The sequence below is a fragment of the Phalacrocorax carbo genome, chromosome 2 (genome assembly GCF_963921805.1).
Source record: "Phalacrocorax carbo chromosome 2, bPhaCar2.1, whole genome shotgun sequence".
Classification (NCBI taxonomy): domain Eukaryota; kingdom Metazoa; phylum Chordata; class Aves; order Suliformes; family Phalacrocoracidae; genus Phalacrocorax; species Phalacrocorax carbo.
The window spans coordinates 93,085,230-93,105,179 of NC_087514.1; the positions used below are offsets into that span (position 1 = coordinate 93,085,230).

Genomic DNA, 19,950 nt, shown 5'->3' on the forward strand with positions numbered 1-19,950 from the left:
GTTGGCTGGGTAGGTGTAAAAACAAAACAGAATCTGTGGCAAATCAGAGAAATTATAGAAAATTCAAATGCTTTAAGAACAAAAGTTCTGTAGTTAGAGTAGTACCGCCTGTCCAAAAAGCTCCTGCAGGCTTTGTGGACATATTAGAAAAAAATGGGCAATGTGGGCTGCTTTATTATCTGGTGTGAGGGCACTTGAGACAAGATTCCAGTCTTCTATTCCAACTGTTCATTTTAATCCACCATACATCAGATAATCAAAAGCACTATACTACTCACTTTTTAAACAATATTCCTAGTCTTTCAGTTGATGTTTCATCTCCAGACTTGTTTGGAAGCATTCATGAAGACGCCAGTCTTTCTTCAGTAAGTTTGGGTTCTATTTCTAAAAGCTGATGTGAAACTTGCAAAGTTACAGGAATGTTGTAATTATTTTAAGTGTTTCACTTTTTTGTTTTCTTTTTGTAGAGAGCAGTTCTGTATTCTTGAGGCATTAGGTAACATACATATGTATATAAGCATAAAAAAAATACAAAGCTATAAAGCCTGAATGTCAGGCTCTCTTTAAAAGCACTGTTTCTTTATATCTTAGTATACCATCCTAAGGTAGCTACTGAAGCCATTTTTTGAAACGAGGTCCTCCTCAGAAACTAAAATGGCATCGCTGAAATCAGTGAAAATAGCACTGGTGTTAACACAGCTGAGGATTTGACTTTTGGTTTATCACCTTGTTTTAAACTAGAAGAACTGGTCTGATTATTAGTTACTTTTTAAAACCCATGAAGATACAGATATTCAGTAATGTGGTTTTCAAAAAAAAATTACTGAGAGTAAGTATTGGTTATTTGTTTGGCTTGGTTACATTTGGTTTTTGTTTTTAGGAAATTGGAAAAAAGGTGTTTCGATATTCTTGACACTATGACTTTGGTTAATGTACTTTCTTCTAGTCCAGTGGCTGATGAAAAAATGTAGTAGTTCCCTGCAAGGGAACAACTTGTAAAGTTAATATTCCTTAGTGCACATTTTAAATGTTGTCAGCTTTGCCTCATATACAAGAGCAGCAAGCATTGCTGCTACAATGAAGGACCACAGATTGCCAAATCAGGCCAAGTTTCTGAATTGCAGACTATGATAATTAGTTCTTTATATCGTTTTACTCATGCAGCACACGGGTTTTTATATTAATTGTTGACAAAGTAAGCTTTTGTCGGTGTGACTTCCTCCCATATATCCTAGGAATGAATGTGTAAATGAAAAAGAAGGTATCAACAATTTTAGACAATGTTTGGCTTCCAAGGTATCATTAACTTTTTTCTGTAAATCACAGAACACTTATCTTCTCTTTTCTGACTGAGTAATGAGAACAGAGAAAGTGAGCGAACACAGTAAGATTTGTAACTGTGTTTTTAAAGTTCTTCTTTTCGAAATAGTCTGTATACCAATTTATTATAATGTAAAGTAGTAGATAACTGCACATCTCAACACTAGTCATTATATTACTGGAATACAAAAGTGTCATGAGTTCTTCTAGGTCTGAAAACCAATACCAGTTTTAATCAGATCTGCACTATTATGATGACTTGATTGCCAAATAATTTTTATTTCAAAACATTTGCTGGTGTTGATTTTGAACTTCCATCTGAGGTAGAAAAATGTTTTCCCATTGGGAGGAGGCATGGGGAAGAGGGAAGACCCAATCTATTTAAATAGCAGTTCTGCCTTGTTTGGTTCTTTGTCTCTTTGGAAACCACACCTTGTTGCATCAAGGTCAGGGAAAGGCAATTCTGCTATCTCAACTCCAGAATGTATTTGACCTTCTTGCAATTTAAAAAAAAAAAATTGAAGAACAGAGATAACTTTCAACCACCCAGAATTTTTTTCAAATTAACTGCTGAAATTATATTGTGTACATCAGAACCTTCTAGCATTTTAGAATGGGTGAGTGCATTCATTCAGTACCTGTTTTGCTTCCCTTGTTTTAGCCAGCTTCATGTGAAAGTGAGGATGATCTTCAGTTAATTTTATGATGGTCATAATTCTTAGCATATTTCTTGAAACAAAGCAGAAGCCAGAAATAGCTTCCTGGAAGGCTGTCTGAACCTAATTTTTGTAAAGAAGTCTTAACCACAATTCTGTATTAGTCACAGTTATTCCAGTGAATGCTCCAGATCCTATAAGAAAAAGCATACATGTTCAGTCATCATACCTGATACTCACTCAGTTCTTGGAGTTTTATTGACAAAAATATTTGTAAGCCTTATTTATCAACATGTTTATCACACACAGAGTCAATAAAAAGCTATAAATTTACAGTATTGGTCATGCTGATTACTTCTTTTTTGTAACTATTATACTCTTTCTTAAAACAAATTTTTAGGAACAGAGGCTGTTAATCGCACTCAGTAACTGCCGTTATCTGGAACGTCATACCTTCCTAAATATAGCTGAACATTTTGAGAAACATGGCTTTCAAGGTGTTGAAAAAATAACTCAAGTAAGTGAGAGCACTGGAATGAAGTATCATTCCTTGAAGGAACAGTTTTTATTTGTTTTACTTTCTGTGGAAATGAAGTGCAAGTGTTCAGATGGCCAAAAGGACTCTTGGGTGAGCCTTCTATGAATGAGTGGGACTCCAGGCATCACTTGGACGCAACAGTGATGGTTGTATGTGTTCCTATAAGGCTTAAATAGCTGGTATAGAAAATGTGACCTCTTTCATATTCAGGACTTGTGTGTTCAATGGCAAAGCTTATCAGATTTCTTAGTAAAGTTCTTTAATGTCACTGTGCTTTCTTAATGCAGAGAGTAAAAGATTGTTATCTCAGAATATACATGATAAATTATTTCATCTGGCAATCTGTGTTACTGATAGCTGTTGTTCATAAACTAGTTCAGGTTTTTTTGTTGTGTTTTTTTTGTTTTTGAGTTTTGGGGTTTGGTTTTTCTGGTTTGGCTTGCTTTTTTTTTTTTCAAAGAACGAAAATGTCAAAGTGGGTGGCAGTAGCTGTCTCATTTTCCTGCCTTTTTGTAAAGATTAATCATTTTTTATGAGAAATGTTGTGACTTAATCCTTAGGACCATAAAGCTAGTTTATTTCCAGAAATATTTGCTGGTTGGAAGTAAAATGTTATCTTTTCCAGTACAGAGTACAATATTTGACTCCAACTGATGTTTCTACTATTAGTACATCATTAGTCCCGTTCTGTCTGAATATTGTTTGAATTTCTGTGCTTGAAATAATTTTGAGTAGCATTTAAATGGGGTTGGCACGATTTGTATGGTTAGTAGAGTATAGAAAATTACTCTGGATATTGCAGTTCTTTGCTACTGAGACAACTGAGAGTTGCACCAGGTACGGTTAGTGTTGTCTGTATAAGCAAATAAGACATCTGTTACGTATGGATTGAGCACTCTGAAGTGGCTGTACAAAGTATTGCCATTAAAAGTCTGGTAAGTGTTTAAATGACAAAATGCAAGTGTTGAAGTTGCGGATAAATTTCAAATCTGTGTCAACCCTTTGAAAGCACTGACTGGTGCACAGGGGATATATGGGACACATCAATCAGTAATGCTAGCTGGGACCATTTGGACAATTAGGTAGTAATCTTAAAATTAATGAAGGGTTCAGAATTTGCCCTCTTAAGAGAGGCTAGAAGCTCGCTAAGGTTTAGGGGGATTGGTTGATTGATTGTTTTTTGTTCTGTCACTTAAACTTCTGTAAGTTTCTTAATTTATTTAGCCACTTAGTAGATTAAAAAATTGCTATAAAGAATTGACAAAATTTTTGAAAAACAATGTTTATCTGAGAAGACTGAAACAAAACTATACTTCTAAATTCTGTTAGCTTTAAAGTTGAATTTCGAAGTTAATTTTGTAGTGTATGTTGGTAAAAACTATCTGTTGTTCGGTTGAGGTTTTTTTTTAAGTTGTCTTTGTTAGAAGAGAAATCATTATTATCTAATATTCTGAAAATCCAGAAATTATAAAATGGTAACCGAGAAAATTTCCTTACATTCGACATGGTTTTTATTTCAATTTTTTTCTTAGTGTGCCAAAGAGAGTTACATAAGAGCACCCAACTTTAATCTGCTTTAGCACTTGCCATCTTGGCACATACTTACGGTACTCACCAGTAATTATATTTAATTTCTACATAACTTTTAAAAGTGCTTTTCTGTGGGAATTCTTCAGTGCAACTTAGCCAGTTTAGTCAGTTAGCAATTACTGATTAAGCTTCTGAATAAAATTGCTTCCACAGTTCTGATACTTAGATGAGGTAGAGGGTTTACTAGGATAGAGGCTCAAAATGGCTTTAATACAAATATTGAAAACTGTGGTTACGGGAAGTTCACAGCAGAAAGATAGCAATGAGGGAATTTTATATAGTTATGAGCATTTACCCAACTTGGGAGTCAGGAAAATGTGTATACACAATGGAAGTTGTTGAGGACTTCTACTGTGCTTCACCGCCTCCCATCCTCAGCTCAAAATAACATTCAGATGAATTGTTCGTTCTTTCTTGTAATCTTTCCACCAGCTGAAAAGCAGGGTTACCCACCACTATCTTAATTACATGTAGAACTTGAAACAGGTTGAAGAGGACTCGGATGAAACCAAAAACCTGTACTGGATGTGCAGATGATGTCTTGTATTGAATGACTGCAGAAGTGGAAGGTGGAATTACCTAATTCTAAAACACTTTTTGTTAAGGACAACTGAAGCGGTTGGCTCACAGAGTCTTTGTATGGGTGCGTGTTTGCAGGGACTTCGTACTGGAACTTGTACTTTCTTTTTCCCACTAGCTCAAACCTTAACAGGAATGGTCTAAGAATAATTATTCTCCCTAATCATGAGAAATTGAGGTAAAGTATGTCTTGAAACCCATTCCAGGTGTACGTTTCTGATCTTGTGTAAGGGGAAAAAGAATGACATTTCTGTACGTTTGAGTGTGGTGTTCTTTTTCAAGTCTTGAGTGTCAACGGACTGTCAGGCAGAAGGGAAAGACAAAGAAAACAGCCTTGATCATCTCCTGGAACCAAATCCTCAGTGCCTCATGAAAATCCTATCTTTGGGATATAGATCCTCTTGTGACAAATGAAGGGAGGTTTATCAGAAAAGCAGGAAAGTGGTGGTGTCTCTTGCTTCTGAGCACCAACTTGACCATCCCAACTTTCCTGAATCTGGCAGCAGCTTTCACCTGAATAATACCTCTGGTTTCCCTTGTGGTTATGAACTTATTACTGAAGGCTTATCTGTCTGTCTATTCCTGACTCAGATATTGCAGTTCCCTTTTCTCTTCACTTAACAATATAGGCATGCCAGAGGAGAACATAGTTTAGAGACGTCCTTGGAGTGAATCAGCTTCATCCCCTGTTCTGCAGCTTGCAACATTAAATCTTTAGAAAGAAATGATAAGGAGTTGATATTCTTTTCGTTCCTTCTGAATTCCTGGTTTCATCTAGAGCCCTGCCATCTTCCTCACTTTTAAACCCTTTTGCTTCTGGAAATTATGATATGTACCTAAACACTCACTCACTCACACACGCTCACACGCTATCTTTTTTATAGATAGTATCTTTTAGAGAGAGGAGACATCTTTTAGCACGAGCACAAGGGGGCATCTTTTAGCATGAGCAAATCTTATATATATGGTATCTTTTCATTTATATATATGGTATCTTTTTATATACATCTATATAGTATTATATATAATATAGTGTGTGTATATACTTTTTTCTGCTAATGGTTGAGGAAAATGGGTGCTAGTTTAAAAGCTTTACTATTGCTTAAGCTCTTACAACATTTAAATAGTAATCACATGATATTTTCAGTATTTTTTTTTTGCATTTAGCATCTATTACAGTCCTAAGATACTGACTTTCTACTTGAACATTTTATGATACTCATTGTGTTCCAGAATTGTTTCAGAAGCTGTATTTACAGGGTGTTCCTATGTTTAATAAAAAGTCTTGTATAAAATTTATTCAGATACTATGAACAAACTGTGCATATCCCTTTAACCTGTAGTGTGGCTAAGTTGTGAATTACTAAAAATTGTACCGAGAGCTGTTAAAAACAAAAATTCTGCAGATGTTGGTGAGCTGCAGCTTATGCATCTGTTGTACAGATATGCCTTGAAGTAGAGCAGGGAAGTTCACCTGTACAGTTTCAGAAGGCAGGGACTCCTAAATAAATCTGTGTATTTTTCAAATATAGAGCAGGTAGAAATTGCAACATTACATTTGGTAGATCTTAAGTATTACACAAAAATCTTCAAGTTTCAGGATGGAAATTATTATGGGCATATTTTAAAGCATTGACAAAATTCAGTTGTTTACTTGGTGCAAGATCAAGACCTCCTGACATGCAGGGGAAAAAATCATGCCATTAGACTAAGGAGTGATCAGCTTGCTTTGGCATACCTTGGACTTTTCCCAGAAATGGCTCCTGCTGAGCACCATCAGAAAAAAAAAGTTCATACTGAGTAGGATGGACAGATAACACAGAAAGAAGTTCCTAGGTTTTAATATATGTAATTATGAACTGAAATGTGTAAGTAATTGCTACTCTTTGCCAAAAGTTAAAGACAACATGAGATTTAGTTCTTGTAATTAATGACTATTTATGATGTTCTTTCTCTTTCTTTTTTTGTTTTGGATTGTTGTTTTATTTTGTTTGGTTGGTCTGCTTTTTTGGTTTTTTTGGTGGTGGTTGTGGTGGTTTTTTATTGTTGTGTGTTTTTTGTTTTTTTTTTTTAGGTTAGTATGGAATCCTTGAAAGAGCTGGATCAAAGACTGTTTGAAATGTACATTGAATTCAAGGCAGATCCAATAGTTGGGTCATTAGAACCTGGCATTTATGCAGGATATTTTGATTGGAAGGATTGCCTTGCTCCAGCAGGTAAATATCTGCTTATTAAACTCTGAAATTATTTTAGCAGTGATTGATAGGAGCTAAAATATACTGTAGAATTAAAAACTTTTTTCTAGTCCGTGTTTTTAACTTTTGACAAGTTCTTATAATAAGTTCTTTCTCACAGACTTTACTTAATTCCTAAATCATTTTTCAAATATCCCCAAATGATTAAAGTACCTTTTATCATTGATAATCTCTTTAATACTTGTTTTTTGTGATTATTTTGCTTCATTGCTTATATATAATAGAAAGAATTATAAAAGACATCTTTGAATTTCATTTAAAAAATAGCATGGAGATTGTTTGGGATTTTTTCCAAAGAATCTGGCTACTTTTGTAATAGATGTAATTACAGTTCTGAAATGATAAAATTATGAGAAAACGCATACTATAACAGTAGTTCAGCAAAGAATGTTAAACCATCAAAGAAGGGCAGGTATAAGGTATGTAGAATGACTGAGATGTTAGTCATTATTTAGGTGCTTTACAAGCCTCTCTTTTAAGGAAGCATAATGTAAATAAGTCTGTCTTTTTTTAAGTAGTGAATACTCTGCACATCGTAACACTTAGCCCCTTTGAGCATCTAATTTGTCATATCTAAAACTAATACATCTAAATCACTTATCACATGAATGCCTGGTTAAGAGTAGTAGAATTAGCTTTGGTATTTTGAAGGTAGTCTTGTATTAATTTTCAGTAAATCAATGGTTGGCATGCCAATTTGTACTTTCTTGTTTTGATTGTTTCATAGAGTTCTATGTGGCAAGCTTAGAAATTCTGTGGTACTTTAAAATTTGATAGGGAGGTAATTACAGGAAGAATACTTGTAATCTGAATCAAGAGCTGCAGTGCTTCCTTGCTGGGCCTTAAAAACGCAAAGATTTTAGGGTTTATTACATTAGAGAAAAGTGGCTCTTCTATCTTTTGTTGCTACTTTTGTTGCTACTTTTGTGCTTAGAATATATGCTCTAATACAGGTTATATTTGAAATAACCTAAATTTGAATGTGCAAGATTAAAATCTGTATCTGAATAAACACAGAATGGTAGGGTTGGAAGGGACCTCTAGAGCTAATCATCTCATCCAGGCCTGCTGCTTGAGCAGGCACACCTAGAGCAAGGTGCACAGGAACACGTCCAGGTGGGTTTTGAATGTCTCCGGGGAAGGAGACTCCACACCCTCCCTGGGCAGCCTGTGCCACTGCTCTGTCACCCTCACAGGAAAGAAATTTTTCTCATGTTCAGGTGGAACTTCCTGTGCTCCAGTTTGTGCCCATTGTTCCTTGTCCTGTCATTGGGGACCACTGAAAAGAGTCTGGCCCTGTCCTCTTGACACCCAGCCTTCAGATATTTATAAGTATTGACAAGATTCCCCCTCAGTCTTCTCTTCTCCAGGCTAAACAAACCCAGGTCTCTTAGCCTTTCCTTATAAGAGAGATGCTCCAGTCCCCTGATCAGCTTGTGGCTCTCTGCTGGACTTGTTCCAGCAGTTCCCTGTCCTTTTTGAACTGGGGAGACCAGAACTGGACACAGTACTCCAGGTGTTGCCTCACTAGGGCAGAGTAGAGGGGGAGGGTAACCTCCCTCAAATCTGCTGGCCACACTCCTTTTCATGCACCCCAGGATACTGTTGGTTGTCTTGGCCGCAAGGGCACAGTGCTGGCTCAGGGTCAGCTTGCTATCCCCAGTGCTCCCAGGTCCTTCTTGGCAGTGCTGCTTTCCAGGAGGTCAACCCCCCAACCTCTACCGGTGCATGGGGTTGTTCCACCCCGGGTGCAGGACCTTGCACTTGCTCTTGTTGAATTTCATGAGGTTCCCCTTGGCCCATCTCTCCAGCCTGTCCAGGTATCGCTGGATGGTGGCACAGCCTTCTGGTGTACCAGCCACTCCTCCAAGTTTGCTCTCATCGGTGACCTTGCTGAGGGTATGCTCTGACCCTTCGTCCAGGTCATTGATGAATATATTGAACAGGACTGGACTAAGCACAGACCCCTGTAGAACACCACTACTTAGAGGCCTCGAACCAGACTTTGCCCCATTGATCACAACCCTCTGAGCTCTGCTGTTCAGCCAGTTCTCTATCCACCTCACTGTCCTCTCACCTAAACCCACAATTCCTAAGCCTGCCTGTGAGGATGTTATGGGAGACAGTGTCGAACACCTTGCTGAAGTCAAGACAGACAACATCCACTGCTCTCCCTTCATCTACCCAGCCAGTCACACCATCATAGAAGGCTATCAGGTTAGTCAAGCATGATCTCCCCTTGGTGAATCCATGTTGACTACTTCTGATAACCTTTTTTCCTCTGTATGCTTGGACATGACCTCCAGGATGAACTGCTCCATCACCTTTCCAGGGATGGAGGTGAAGCTGAATGGCCTATAGTTTCCTGGGTCGTCCTCCTTGCCCTTTCTGAAGGGCAAGTATGTAACTTCTTGAAGGGCATAATGTGTAACTTCTCATCATGTTTGAAGTATGTTTTTGCTTGGAGTGTTTGCATTCCCACTAGCTAACAAAGACAGAGAGAAAGAAGTTTTGTCAGCTTTTTATATGCTCATTTCTTGATCTAGTGTATTGGGATCTGCTTACTAGACTCACGCTGCCTTTAGAATTATTCTGTAGTATTTTTGTTTAACGGGAATATTGAATTTCTGTTAGAGGTGTGCCTTAGTCTGCTTGCTGTCTAATTTATTGGCGGTTTTACATACTATCTGTGCAACTTTTTTGGCAAAAATCAAAGCGAAGATGGTGAATATTAGGGACTCCTCTTCAGGGTTGCATAGCATAGTGTTGGCCAAGAGGTGGCAATTTGAAGTAGTAAAAAGTTGTTTGGCTTTTTTTGTTAATTCCCGAGATGCTGAGGATTAACATGTTAAAAATGAACATATAATGACTTTTTCCATGCTTCTCCACCTTGATGAAATAAATATCTTTCTGATGGATAAATTGTGTCAAATGTACCCTCTTAACTATGGGTATAAAAGAGCAACTTTGAGTACCTTCAGTTTGCCTGCTTTATAGCAATGGTTAGTTAACCCTGAAAATATTTGGTGCTCTGAAGATAAAATTAGTAAGTGACTGGGAGAGCCTCTATCTTGGAGGAGGTAGATGAACTTCATTATTGAAAAGGACTTGGAGGGAGGGAACTCTCCTCCTCATGGGGCATATAAGAATCTGACTTTTTCCAGTATTCAGTTAAAAAAAAATCACCCAGCAAGCATATAATAGATTTTTTCCTAATAAACTAGTATTTACAAAAACATTAAATTGTACAAGATTATAATTGAGAAAATATACCCTTATGTAACCTAAAAGATTCAGTTAGTACTGCAGTAGCCATACTATCCTTTCATTTTCCTCTTAGTAAAACCCAAACCAAACAAAGCTCCACTTTACAGTTCATCTCCAAATACAGCATGAAAAGTATCTACTTTATTAAATTAAAATAGTATACAGAGGACTGGGAGTGGGTCACACTGAGTCAAACACAGAGCTCACTCAAGGATTTGTAAAAATTGACACATTGATTTCTTGGGAAAAAAGATTATTTGTATAGTCTAAATTATTATCTGTTCTTCAATAATCTTTAACTGCAAAATCAAAAGATCTTGAGTCATTTGCCTGGTTTAGATCTTGACTTGTGTAGCCTTAATTTTAAAAAAGAAAAAATGTTGATGGCATTGGCAAGACAAAACATTTAGGCCTCAGTTGTGTTCCTGAGTGGCACTATCAGTGATGTGTAGTGTTGCATAACTGAAGTTACCCAGTGTTCCATAGTGGGTGCAATGATGCCTGATAGACAAGACATAATAGTGTGGCCTGAAGTTTTTTTATATGGTGTTTCTGTATTAGCTTTCAAATAGTACTAGTGATAGTAAAAACGCAAATTTTGACAAGAGCAGTTCTTTACTTGAAAAGAAAGCAAAGGGCAAAGACATCAATTTTCCTATATTTAAAAGATAAGGTAAAAGGCAAATACTTTCTCTGATGCAGTCTGAAACTTTCAAACATTCTATGAGGTGATCAAAAATTTGACCAGAGTGGGGACGTGTTGATGCCACGGATATATCTTTTGCAAAGGACATTTTGGAAAAATGTGAGCATGAAAATACTCAGATTGGTTAAAAATAACATAGAGGATTTTCTGATTATGAATTTCCCTCATTGCTAGGCCAGCCCAGAGCTTCAAGACTGCAATTCTTTTGAACAATTGTACTGGTCAGGTGCTAGCAAGTATTTCCTTCTTGATGCTCCCCCTGCTGTTACCGAGCAGAATGAAGAAGCTGGAAGGCTGAATAGAATACAGAGAACATCTGATCTGGACTATTGGGAAGATAATGCTTTTGGGTAGATGGAATTGTTCATGGGGAGGATACAAATGCTGGTAGAAAATAAGGTGACTGCAAGGGAGGCAGCAGACTGGAATGGAAAGCTTGTGATGAAGACTGGTATCAAGCAAGGAATAAAGGTGGTACAAAGGGGGAAACAAAGACTGGATGGGCAAGGGAGGAACGTAAATTAGGGTCAGATTTAGAAATGGAACTAACACAGAAATGAATTGTAAGGGACTGTACAAACAGGAGACAGACTTGAAGTGCAAATAAAAGGGCAGAGAGGTCTGATAGTCACTAGATCAGTGAGTTTACCAGAAGCTGCAGTGTAATTGAAGAAATCCCCTCGATTTTGCACTTTTGTCCTCTAGGGATGACAGCCTGTTAATGTCATTGATCACTTTCTTTGCACAGATGGGAGAAGTTATGTATATATTACTGTATACTTACAGTAACACTACAGGCAATGCTACATGCTATATACAGGCAGTACCACTGAGAAACGCAATGGCCTGAATGTTTTGCCAATGCCATCAACGTTGCTTCTTTTTTAGAATCAAGCTGCAAAAGTTAAGGTCTACAACATCAGTCAAATGACTCAAATACATATAAATCTACTGTACAGAAGTTACATGTATGTATTGCCAATTCTGTTGAGCCACACAGACCAATGCAGCAGGAAAATTTTCTGGTTTCAATCCTGGTTTTTTCTTTGCTTTCTTTGCAATGTCAATAAAAATTATGTACAGAAAAAAACTGCACAAAGACAATCAAGTATAATACAATCTTTAAATAATCACAGTGGGTACACTTGACTTGCTTAACGAAATGGAGGCTGTTTTGGAGATAAAACTAGGTTTTTTATTAAGTGGAGCTGTTACAGGCAAAACTCTATCCTCAACTGTTACAGACTTTGAGGAGTGAGTGAAGCATAATCTGGGAGGGGGGAAAAAAAAAGTGGAGGCAGGAATCTGTCCCTGCCTCTGCGGGTTTTCTATGTCATGTTAATAACTCACTTAAGCATTTTTGTCTTCATCTTTAAAAAGCCTTCTTTGACTCCTGTCAATTTGAACATTTGTGTTTGACTACCTAAAGTCTTGTAATATATAGAATATTCAGAAAATTCTTATCCAAAACCCTGTTTATGATTGGCAACTTTGCAGTCATATATCTGTAACTACTGGGAACAGTACTTCCTTGCATCTTATAATTCATGGGCAAATAGAAGGGAAAATAAGAATGAGAAGAACTGTACTAAATGAACAGTTCTGAAGAAGAAATTAGAATGGTATTAAGAAGCTTGCCTTTTGAGCAAGCTTTGAAAAATAAGTAATACTAAAGTTTTGTTCTGTCAGTGTGGAAAAAGCATATGCCTCGCTCACTTAGGCAGTTGTCCTGTAATTATCAGGTATTACTTATACATATGGTTTTTGTTACAGTTTTAAATATAAGGAAGGGCAAATTGTTTGCATGGGGCAAATTTTAATTTAGCCTATGTGCTAAAATTTTTTATTGTTTCGTTTTTCAACATATATGTGCTTTTCAATATGAAGGTTCTGAATGTCAGAAAGAACTTATGCACAATGTAATTATATATTTGCCCCTTTATTTTCATCTAAGGTGTGACTGCTGGTGTTAGCAGGCAGTATGATTAACTTAGATTTATTGTTAATAAATAACTTTCATTTAAATTTTCATTTTAATTTCAATGTTGACTTCTGAGTCTTTACAACAAAGACTTCAATTTTAACATGCAGCAACAATGAAATCTACTTTGGTTCTTTTTTTCTTGTTTGAAACGTTGTTCTAATTTAATCTACGGTATTAACAGAATTAGAAGAGATGAAAGGGATAATGGGAAACATAACGTTAATCAGTTGCCGAGTATGTTTTCAGATTACTTTTTTGTGTATACTAGTCGATCCGCTAGTTCAGCATACAAGGGTTTTTGTTTGTGTTCGTTCATTCTCTCTTTCGGTATTAGGTTGTGTTTTGTTGTTTTCTTAAAATTATTCTAAATGCATATATTTTATCTTGGTCACCTGACAAGTAAAATTAGACTTTGTGATCTCCTCTAGATTCCAAGCCTGTAGTCTTTTGGAGGGTTAACAAGGTGGTTGTGTTACTCTGAATTTGGGCAGAAAAGATTCCTGTGTATTGAAGTTTGTGCAGAACAAGCAAAAGTATTTGTATGTGGGCATACATGTGTAATGTGAGCTTTTGCATGCAAGTGTCAAATTATTTTTAATAATGTGGCAAGTTTAATTATATTTTATTTGTCTAGATATACAACAGCTACATAAATTTGAGACTCTAGTAAGGGTGGATTTATTTACCACACAAGAAGTGGGTGTTCATTTATTTTTCTGGGGAATTCAGATATGGTCATCTCTCTTCATAAACTATTTTTGAAATGCTGCAGTCCAGCAAACATTCACTCAAAGTTCATAACATACAGACTTGCAGAGGCTACTCTAACAATCTTTTTAAAATATGTATCTTCTGTGTTTCATTGGTGGTATCAGATATTGTGGGGGGTTTTTTGTAGTATTTAAAATTTCACGTTGCATTGAAAGTTTCAGGTGATTTCGCACTTTCAGTTGAAAGTTGATTGTGTTTTGTAGATATTCATTCTGTCCTTGGCATAAATTGAATATAGTGGAGTTAAATCTGAATTTCTTATTTGGTACGTTAAGGGAGCATTGTTTGAAACATTTCATATATCAAATGCCACTCTTGCAGTAAAAGATGAAGTGCGTCAGATCTGCTAAATCAGATTTGATATACTTGTCACATCTCTTATGTTATTTGTCTAATGCAAACCGTAATAAAAAACTTCTGATGGCAATAGCCTGATGAAAAGGTACTCAACAGTTAAAAATGAAATATCAAAAAGCATATTTAATTTGTAGTTACACAGCGACATACTTGTCAACCCTAACTTTTCTTCTTTTGTTTAATTTGGGGCACCATCACCCTGCTTACATGAAAGATGACAAGTGCATTTACATCTTAAAAACATCTGGATATAGTAGAATATTTTTTTTGTCAAGTAATAAGCAATTACTTTTTGACTGAAGTGTGCAAAATAGTTTGATTTGAAATCTCTGTAACCCTTTACATTTCTTCTGACACTTCAAGTGGATGACTTCAGAATGATCTTACTAGATGTAGGTGATTTTGAACTCCGACAGGTCTCAAACTATTGATGTCCTGTGTTTAGGAATTGTCTGTCTTTTTATGCTTTAGTAAGGCCAAATTCTGCTATTGTGATGCAGGGATATAATGTGCCAGTTAGTCTTTGTATGTGAACAGGAAGAAAGCAATGATGCTTTTGCAGTTCTGTTGCATATAAGAAATAAATGCCATAATATTAAATAAATTTAAGTGTTCTGCATTGGCAAATAAACGAGTTGTCAGTTGTGCTTTTTTTTGTTACAAAATGCCAGTTGTTTAACTGTGTGTGACACAGTCGTAGATACAGTCCACTAGCCAGTTATTTTTGTGTAGCTCCTGGAGTAGGAGGAGAGGGTACAGGCTGAAGCCTTACATGTCTTGCAGCCTGCACATTCTTGCATTGTATGCCATTGTATTTCATTTTCTTGCAGAGTTTCTGAGGTTGCAGTTCAGAGTGCACGGGGGGTCAGAGTTGGTGAGAGTGCCAATATTAGCTACTGCAAAGGGAACTTACCTTTAACTGCTAGCAATTGCAGCAGCAAGGTGATTTTGTTTTTCCTTTTTCTTCCCCCCCATCCCCAGCGGGTAAGTATAAAGTATAGCTGGGTGTCTTTTCTACATCCTGGAAAAAGTGAGCTGCAGCAAGCTCATCTGGGAGGTGTGAAGGAAAGGGGGGGGGGGGGGGACCAAAACAAAAAAAAACACAGGGCTGCACAAAAGGGAAACAGTGTTTGAAGAAGCAGCTGTGTAACGTGTTGGTGTGTTGTACCTTTATGGAGAAACCTTTTTGAACACCAGAGTGTTCTTATAAAATGCTATAGTTAAACTATGCTATTTCTCATTCAAACTAACTGAATTTGCAACATCCTTAGTAAACTGATATTTTATTAGGATGAGCTGAATTCAGCAACCTCAAAAGACCTGTTCAGCCAGGAAGCGTGACAATCCACGTGTTGCCTGACTGCAGTTCTTGCACTTGGTTTACTGCACATAATTCTTCACAGAGTAGAATGATGTACTAAAATATCGAAGTCAGGACTTTTCATACTGTAGCTTTTCAGTTAATTTTGTAAAAAAATTTATATCATTTGCTGCTTGAAAAAATAAGCACAAATTTCACTGCATGTTTCAAAATACCTTCATTTGTGTAACTTCATTTTAACGTCAGATTTTTCTTCAATTTCACTTTCAGACATTCAGGTTTCATTACATTTGTCACTTCTGACAACAGTGAGATTTCTTTAACGTATTATACTGGTGTGTGAATTATAAATGTTAAGGATCATTCTAGTGGTGAAATGGAATGGGCATTGGACTTTCTCTGCCCTTGGTAACAGTTGCAAAAGATGAGACCAGCAGAAGGAACTGATTCCCAGCTTCCTGTAGTGTCTGCTGGCAGGTTGTCTTTAACTTCTGACTATTAAGGAAGTCTCAGTAGAAACTGTTCTGGAGAGACATTGCATTTTCCAGGTCCCTGTCTGCCGTGTATTGCGTTGCACTTGTGCGTAGACTTTATTAGATATCTTCTTGTGCTTCTTCTTGCGTGCACTTCTTGCACGCAAGATTTTCTGCTGCTAACATTGTATCGAGTTTCTTATTGAATGGTCTCAGCAGACACCAGACTTCAGGTGTGCAAGCATGCAGTAGTTCATCTGCAACTTAACTATTTTATTTCTTTTGCTGCTTTTTGCTTTACACATGTCTGCCTTCACACACAGTTCTGCTTCATAGCATTTTCTGCTATTAAGCCTACCAGTAGTTGTTTACTAGACTGTCATCTGTGTCTCTCCCAGCTTTTCTTTGGCTTTACCTGTCAAACCCCTTCCTGCAATACCTTGTGGCATTTCTGTCTATGCTTTGCTAAAGACTATTAAGTACCAGGCATTAAGCTCCAAAAATGTTTTTTTCTTACATTTTTCATTAAAAGTTGGAAAACCTGCATTCTTCTCAAACTGCAAAATTAAGTGGTAAGCAAATTTGTGAATTGCCTGTTTAAAGCAGGGTGTATTTTAAAAAGGGAGATAATATGATAGGGGGAAAAGTCTTTCTCATCTGAAAATTTTGAAGACCTAAGGCTTCATTTGTATTACTTGAGGGATGAGAAGGGCACGAGCTCAAAAGCCTTTTGTGTCTAAAAAGAAGTCTTGCTGTGATTCCTTGGACAGATTGAATCCTAGTCTTGTTTTAGCTTCAGAATTCTGTCTATTCACATACCCTTTCTAACTGATGGTATTAGAAGTCACTCCAATAGCTACATGAGATGACAGTTATCACAACTCCAGAGGATTTACTTATCAGCAGTGTCTGACAACTCAGAAGTCTCTTTTGTTGTCTAGCCAGTTGTAGGAAATTGTACCATACTTGTCTCCAGTTTGGCATTTCAAAGGCCAGTTTGATCTTTACCTGGGAAACTTGTCATCAGTTCAGTGTTTTCTAGTTGACGCAGTGTTAATTCGCAGTCCACCTCTGGGTGGACATGTGTTAATGTAACAACCTTTTTTGTTACAAAACCTAAATATTTTTTTAGAGCCTCAAGCACACTCTTCGAAAAACACTTAAGCTATTGTAGTAATATTTCATATTTTTATGACTGTCTCTGGTAATCGCATCTGATCTCTGCATTGCTCAAAGCAGAACATTAATTGGGGATTGGAATCAATGATAATGCATAGAGGAGAAAGGGCAAGCATCATTTTTTTTCTTTTCCAGCACCCCTTATTACATGCATGAATGAGGGGATACCCACACAAGTTTCATACTGTACCAACCCCTTCAATAAAACTTAAGCAGTAGTAAATCATAGCAGCAGAACAATACTCAGTGGTCTAACCTGTTGCCATAGTGAATGCTTTTATGCTTACTTTGAATTTGATAGGCACAAATGCCATCTTAATGTGTACTCTTTGGTTTACTGATTACTTTGGGTGCCGCAATGTTCCTGGAGTAAGCAGGAAAAAGTTTTGCAGCGCTAGCAGGTTGGGTTTACGGGTTGGGTAAGTGAGTAGGAACAGATGGATGGAAGGGTGGGAAAGGAAGAGCTCAGTGATGCTTCAGATGGGTTTGGGAGCCAGAACTGAAGACCAGGGAGTTGAGGGTTGTACGATAAGGTCATGGTATAAAAAGCCAAAAGCTTAGAACTCCAATAGTCACTATTGCTATTATTTCTTTTTATTTGATTATTAGTTTTATTATAAGCCAAAAAAAATTAAAACCTTGGTTGTGAATAAGGTGTTCAAATGGGCTCAGTGTTAGACTGCTCTTTCAATCATTACCCTTAGAAAGCAGATTTTTATTATCTTGGTGATTCTCAAGGTAGTTTCTGCAGCAGTCTTTAACAAACTGAGGTGTCATGAAACAGGTGGAGTGGGGAAAGTAAATCACACAAAAGTAAAATCATCTATAGTCCCAAACTGCGGCTTTGGGTCTGTCTCAGCCTCCTTAGATGAGCTTTTTAGCTGGGGCGTATTCTCTTCCTACAAAGATTTATTTCCACAGGTGTGCTCACTGTAGATGTTTTGCGATTTCTCACGTAACATCCGATTGGGTAGTGTTTGCTGCTAAAAGACCTTGGGACTGCTGTCGTCTTGTACCCCAGAACTGTTGTAAAGTCCCTTTGACAATCTCTAGCCGGATCCCGAAGAGACTTCTGTTTGCACTGCTGTTGCATGGCTGTGAGTTAGTGTATGGGTCTTGGACTTCTGTATTGACAGAACTGGTTCTTTACTGTACAGCATTTATCTGCTGAGAGCTAAATGTATTCTCAGGGTTATCTCTTTTCTTGTTTTATATTTAAATGTATTTGCTTGCTTGGAACAGTTGTATTGTTTCATATTGTATTGGCTAATGCATACAATTACATTTCCTGTTTTGAGGCTGTCACTGCTGCAGACAAGATTCTGTGGAAATCAAGACATCAGTTTTAAAAGTTCGGTTCCAGGCAGCCTGATATGCTTAGAAACTGTGGGACTTTAAACTGTAGAATAGGTTATTAGATCATATTGAGGTCATAGTCTTAGTTTCAGAAGACAGACCATGCATGGGAGCACTGTGACGTTAAGAAGCATCTACAGGTCATGATTAATATTTGGGAAACTTTAGTGTGGTGTTGTTACCTACTCATAGGTGACTGTGGCTCTCATTTAAAGCAAATGGTTGACCTGTAGTAGAGATTTGTCTGCTGCTGTTTGTAGCTAAGTCATAGTCCTCTAGCTCAAATTATAATGGTTCAGAGTTTTGTGCGTGTTGTTTAGATGGGAAGTTCTAAGTTAGAACCTTGCTATTGGTCTAAGTGGACTCAGCTGCATCTAAATTATCAGACTTGTCTGTGCAGGGAGCTGCCTATATGGCTCCTATAATTCACACTGCTGTGCTTGGAGAGTTGTTTTGTCATGTTAACCTTTAGCATGTAAGTACTAGTTAGAAACAATCCGTAATGCCGTGTATTCTCCCCTGGTAAAGGTGCTTAGTGTCTTGTTGTGGGGATTCTTCAAGGGCCGTGCAAAATAGTGTTTCAGTACCTCCTGTACCACCTGTGCAGATGCAGAGAATCATCTTAAAATACCTGGGGTTTGCCCCAGACAACTCAGTGGGCGAGGTCCAAAAGCCTTGATGCCCTTCGTAAACCCACTGGTAAGTTCATGTTCTTGGTTACAGGTCTGAAGTGTTGTATAAGGGGTTTATGGTCAAGCATAAAGCCAATACTGAATTCAAGAGAAAAAAGGAGAGATTAGAGAGATGACTTCCTAATCCCTGAATGCGTGCAGTAGTTAAGGGTGTTGAAGTTATTAACACTTAAATACACTGGTGAAAATACAGTCTCCAGGATGTACCTTGCCACTGGACAGCTAAACAAGCAGAGTGGGAAAATAGCTGTCTACTCAATGCTTCAGTAACACTTTCAGCCCAGGGGTGTGTGCATGTTTTTAAGTTGAAAATTTTAATGTAACAAAAGGTCTCAGCTTTCTATACAAAACTTCTATACAAAATTCAGCCTGGAGCATATTCATTCTGTAGCCAAGTTATCAAGCCCTTGAACTCTTACTTTTTAAGTGGGAAAATATGATAGACTTCTACAGTACAGCAGATCCATTGTAATAAAAAACATTTCATTAGCTTAAAATTTCTTTGCACGATGAATAACAATTTAAATTTAATGAAACACTTAAACTTTATTGATGTGTGGATGAAATTATAGTGCTGGACTTGTTCAGCCGTTGAAGTAATTCAAAATTATTAAAAGCCTTTACTTTGAACTGTGAAAAATCTTAAGCCTTCCAGTTATTGTGGGTCACTCCTGAGTCCAGATAGCTTCCAAATGTTAATTTTGGACTTGAACAATTTTTAAGGATCTATTGTTCAGGTCATGCAAAGACATTCTTCATTTCAAATCCATGCCCTTTTCAAAATGCTGTAGGGATTCAGTGCAACTTGGAAGGGAAAAAGCTATGAAATAGTAACATTGGAAGCCAGTGCAAGTTCTCACCTTCACTCTAATAAATAGAATAAATACGTGATCTCACTGAATACTG

At 37.1% G+C, this 19,950-nt stretch overlaps 1 protein-coding gene across 2 annotated transcripts in view; it reads left to right on the plus strand.

The window, feature by feature from the left end:
- Positions 1 to 19,950, plus strand: part of EXOC2 (exocyst complex component 2) — a 134,853-nt gene that overhangs the window by 88,105 nt on the left and 26,798 nt on the right. For both annotated transcript variants that reach the window (XM_064443497.1, XM_064443498.1), the window contains 3 exons: positions 299 to 365; positions 2,377 to 2,493; positions 6,758 to 6,899. In XM_064443497.1, coding sequence (XP_064299567.1) covers positions 299 to 365; positions 2,377 to 2,493; positions 6,758 to 6,899 — 326 coding nt within the window. The remainder of the gene's footprint in view (positions 1 to 298; positions 366 to 2,376; positions 2,494 to 6,757; positions 6,900 to 19,950) is intronic.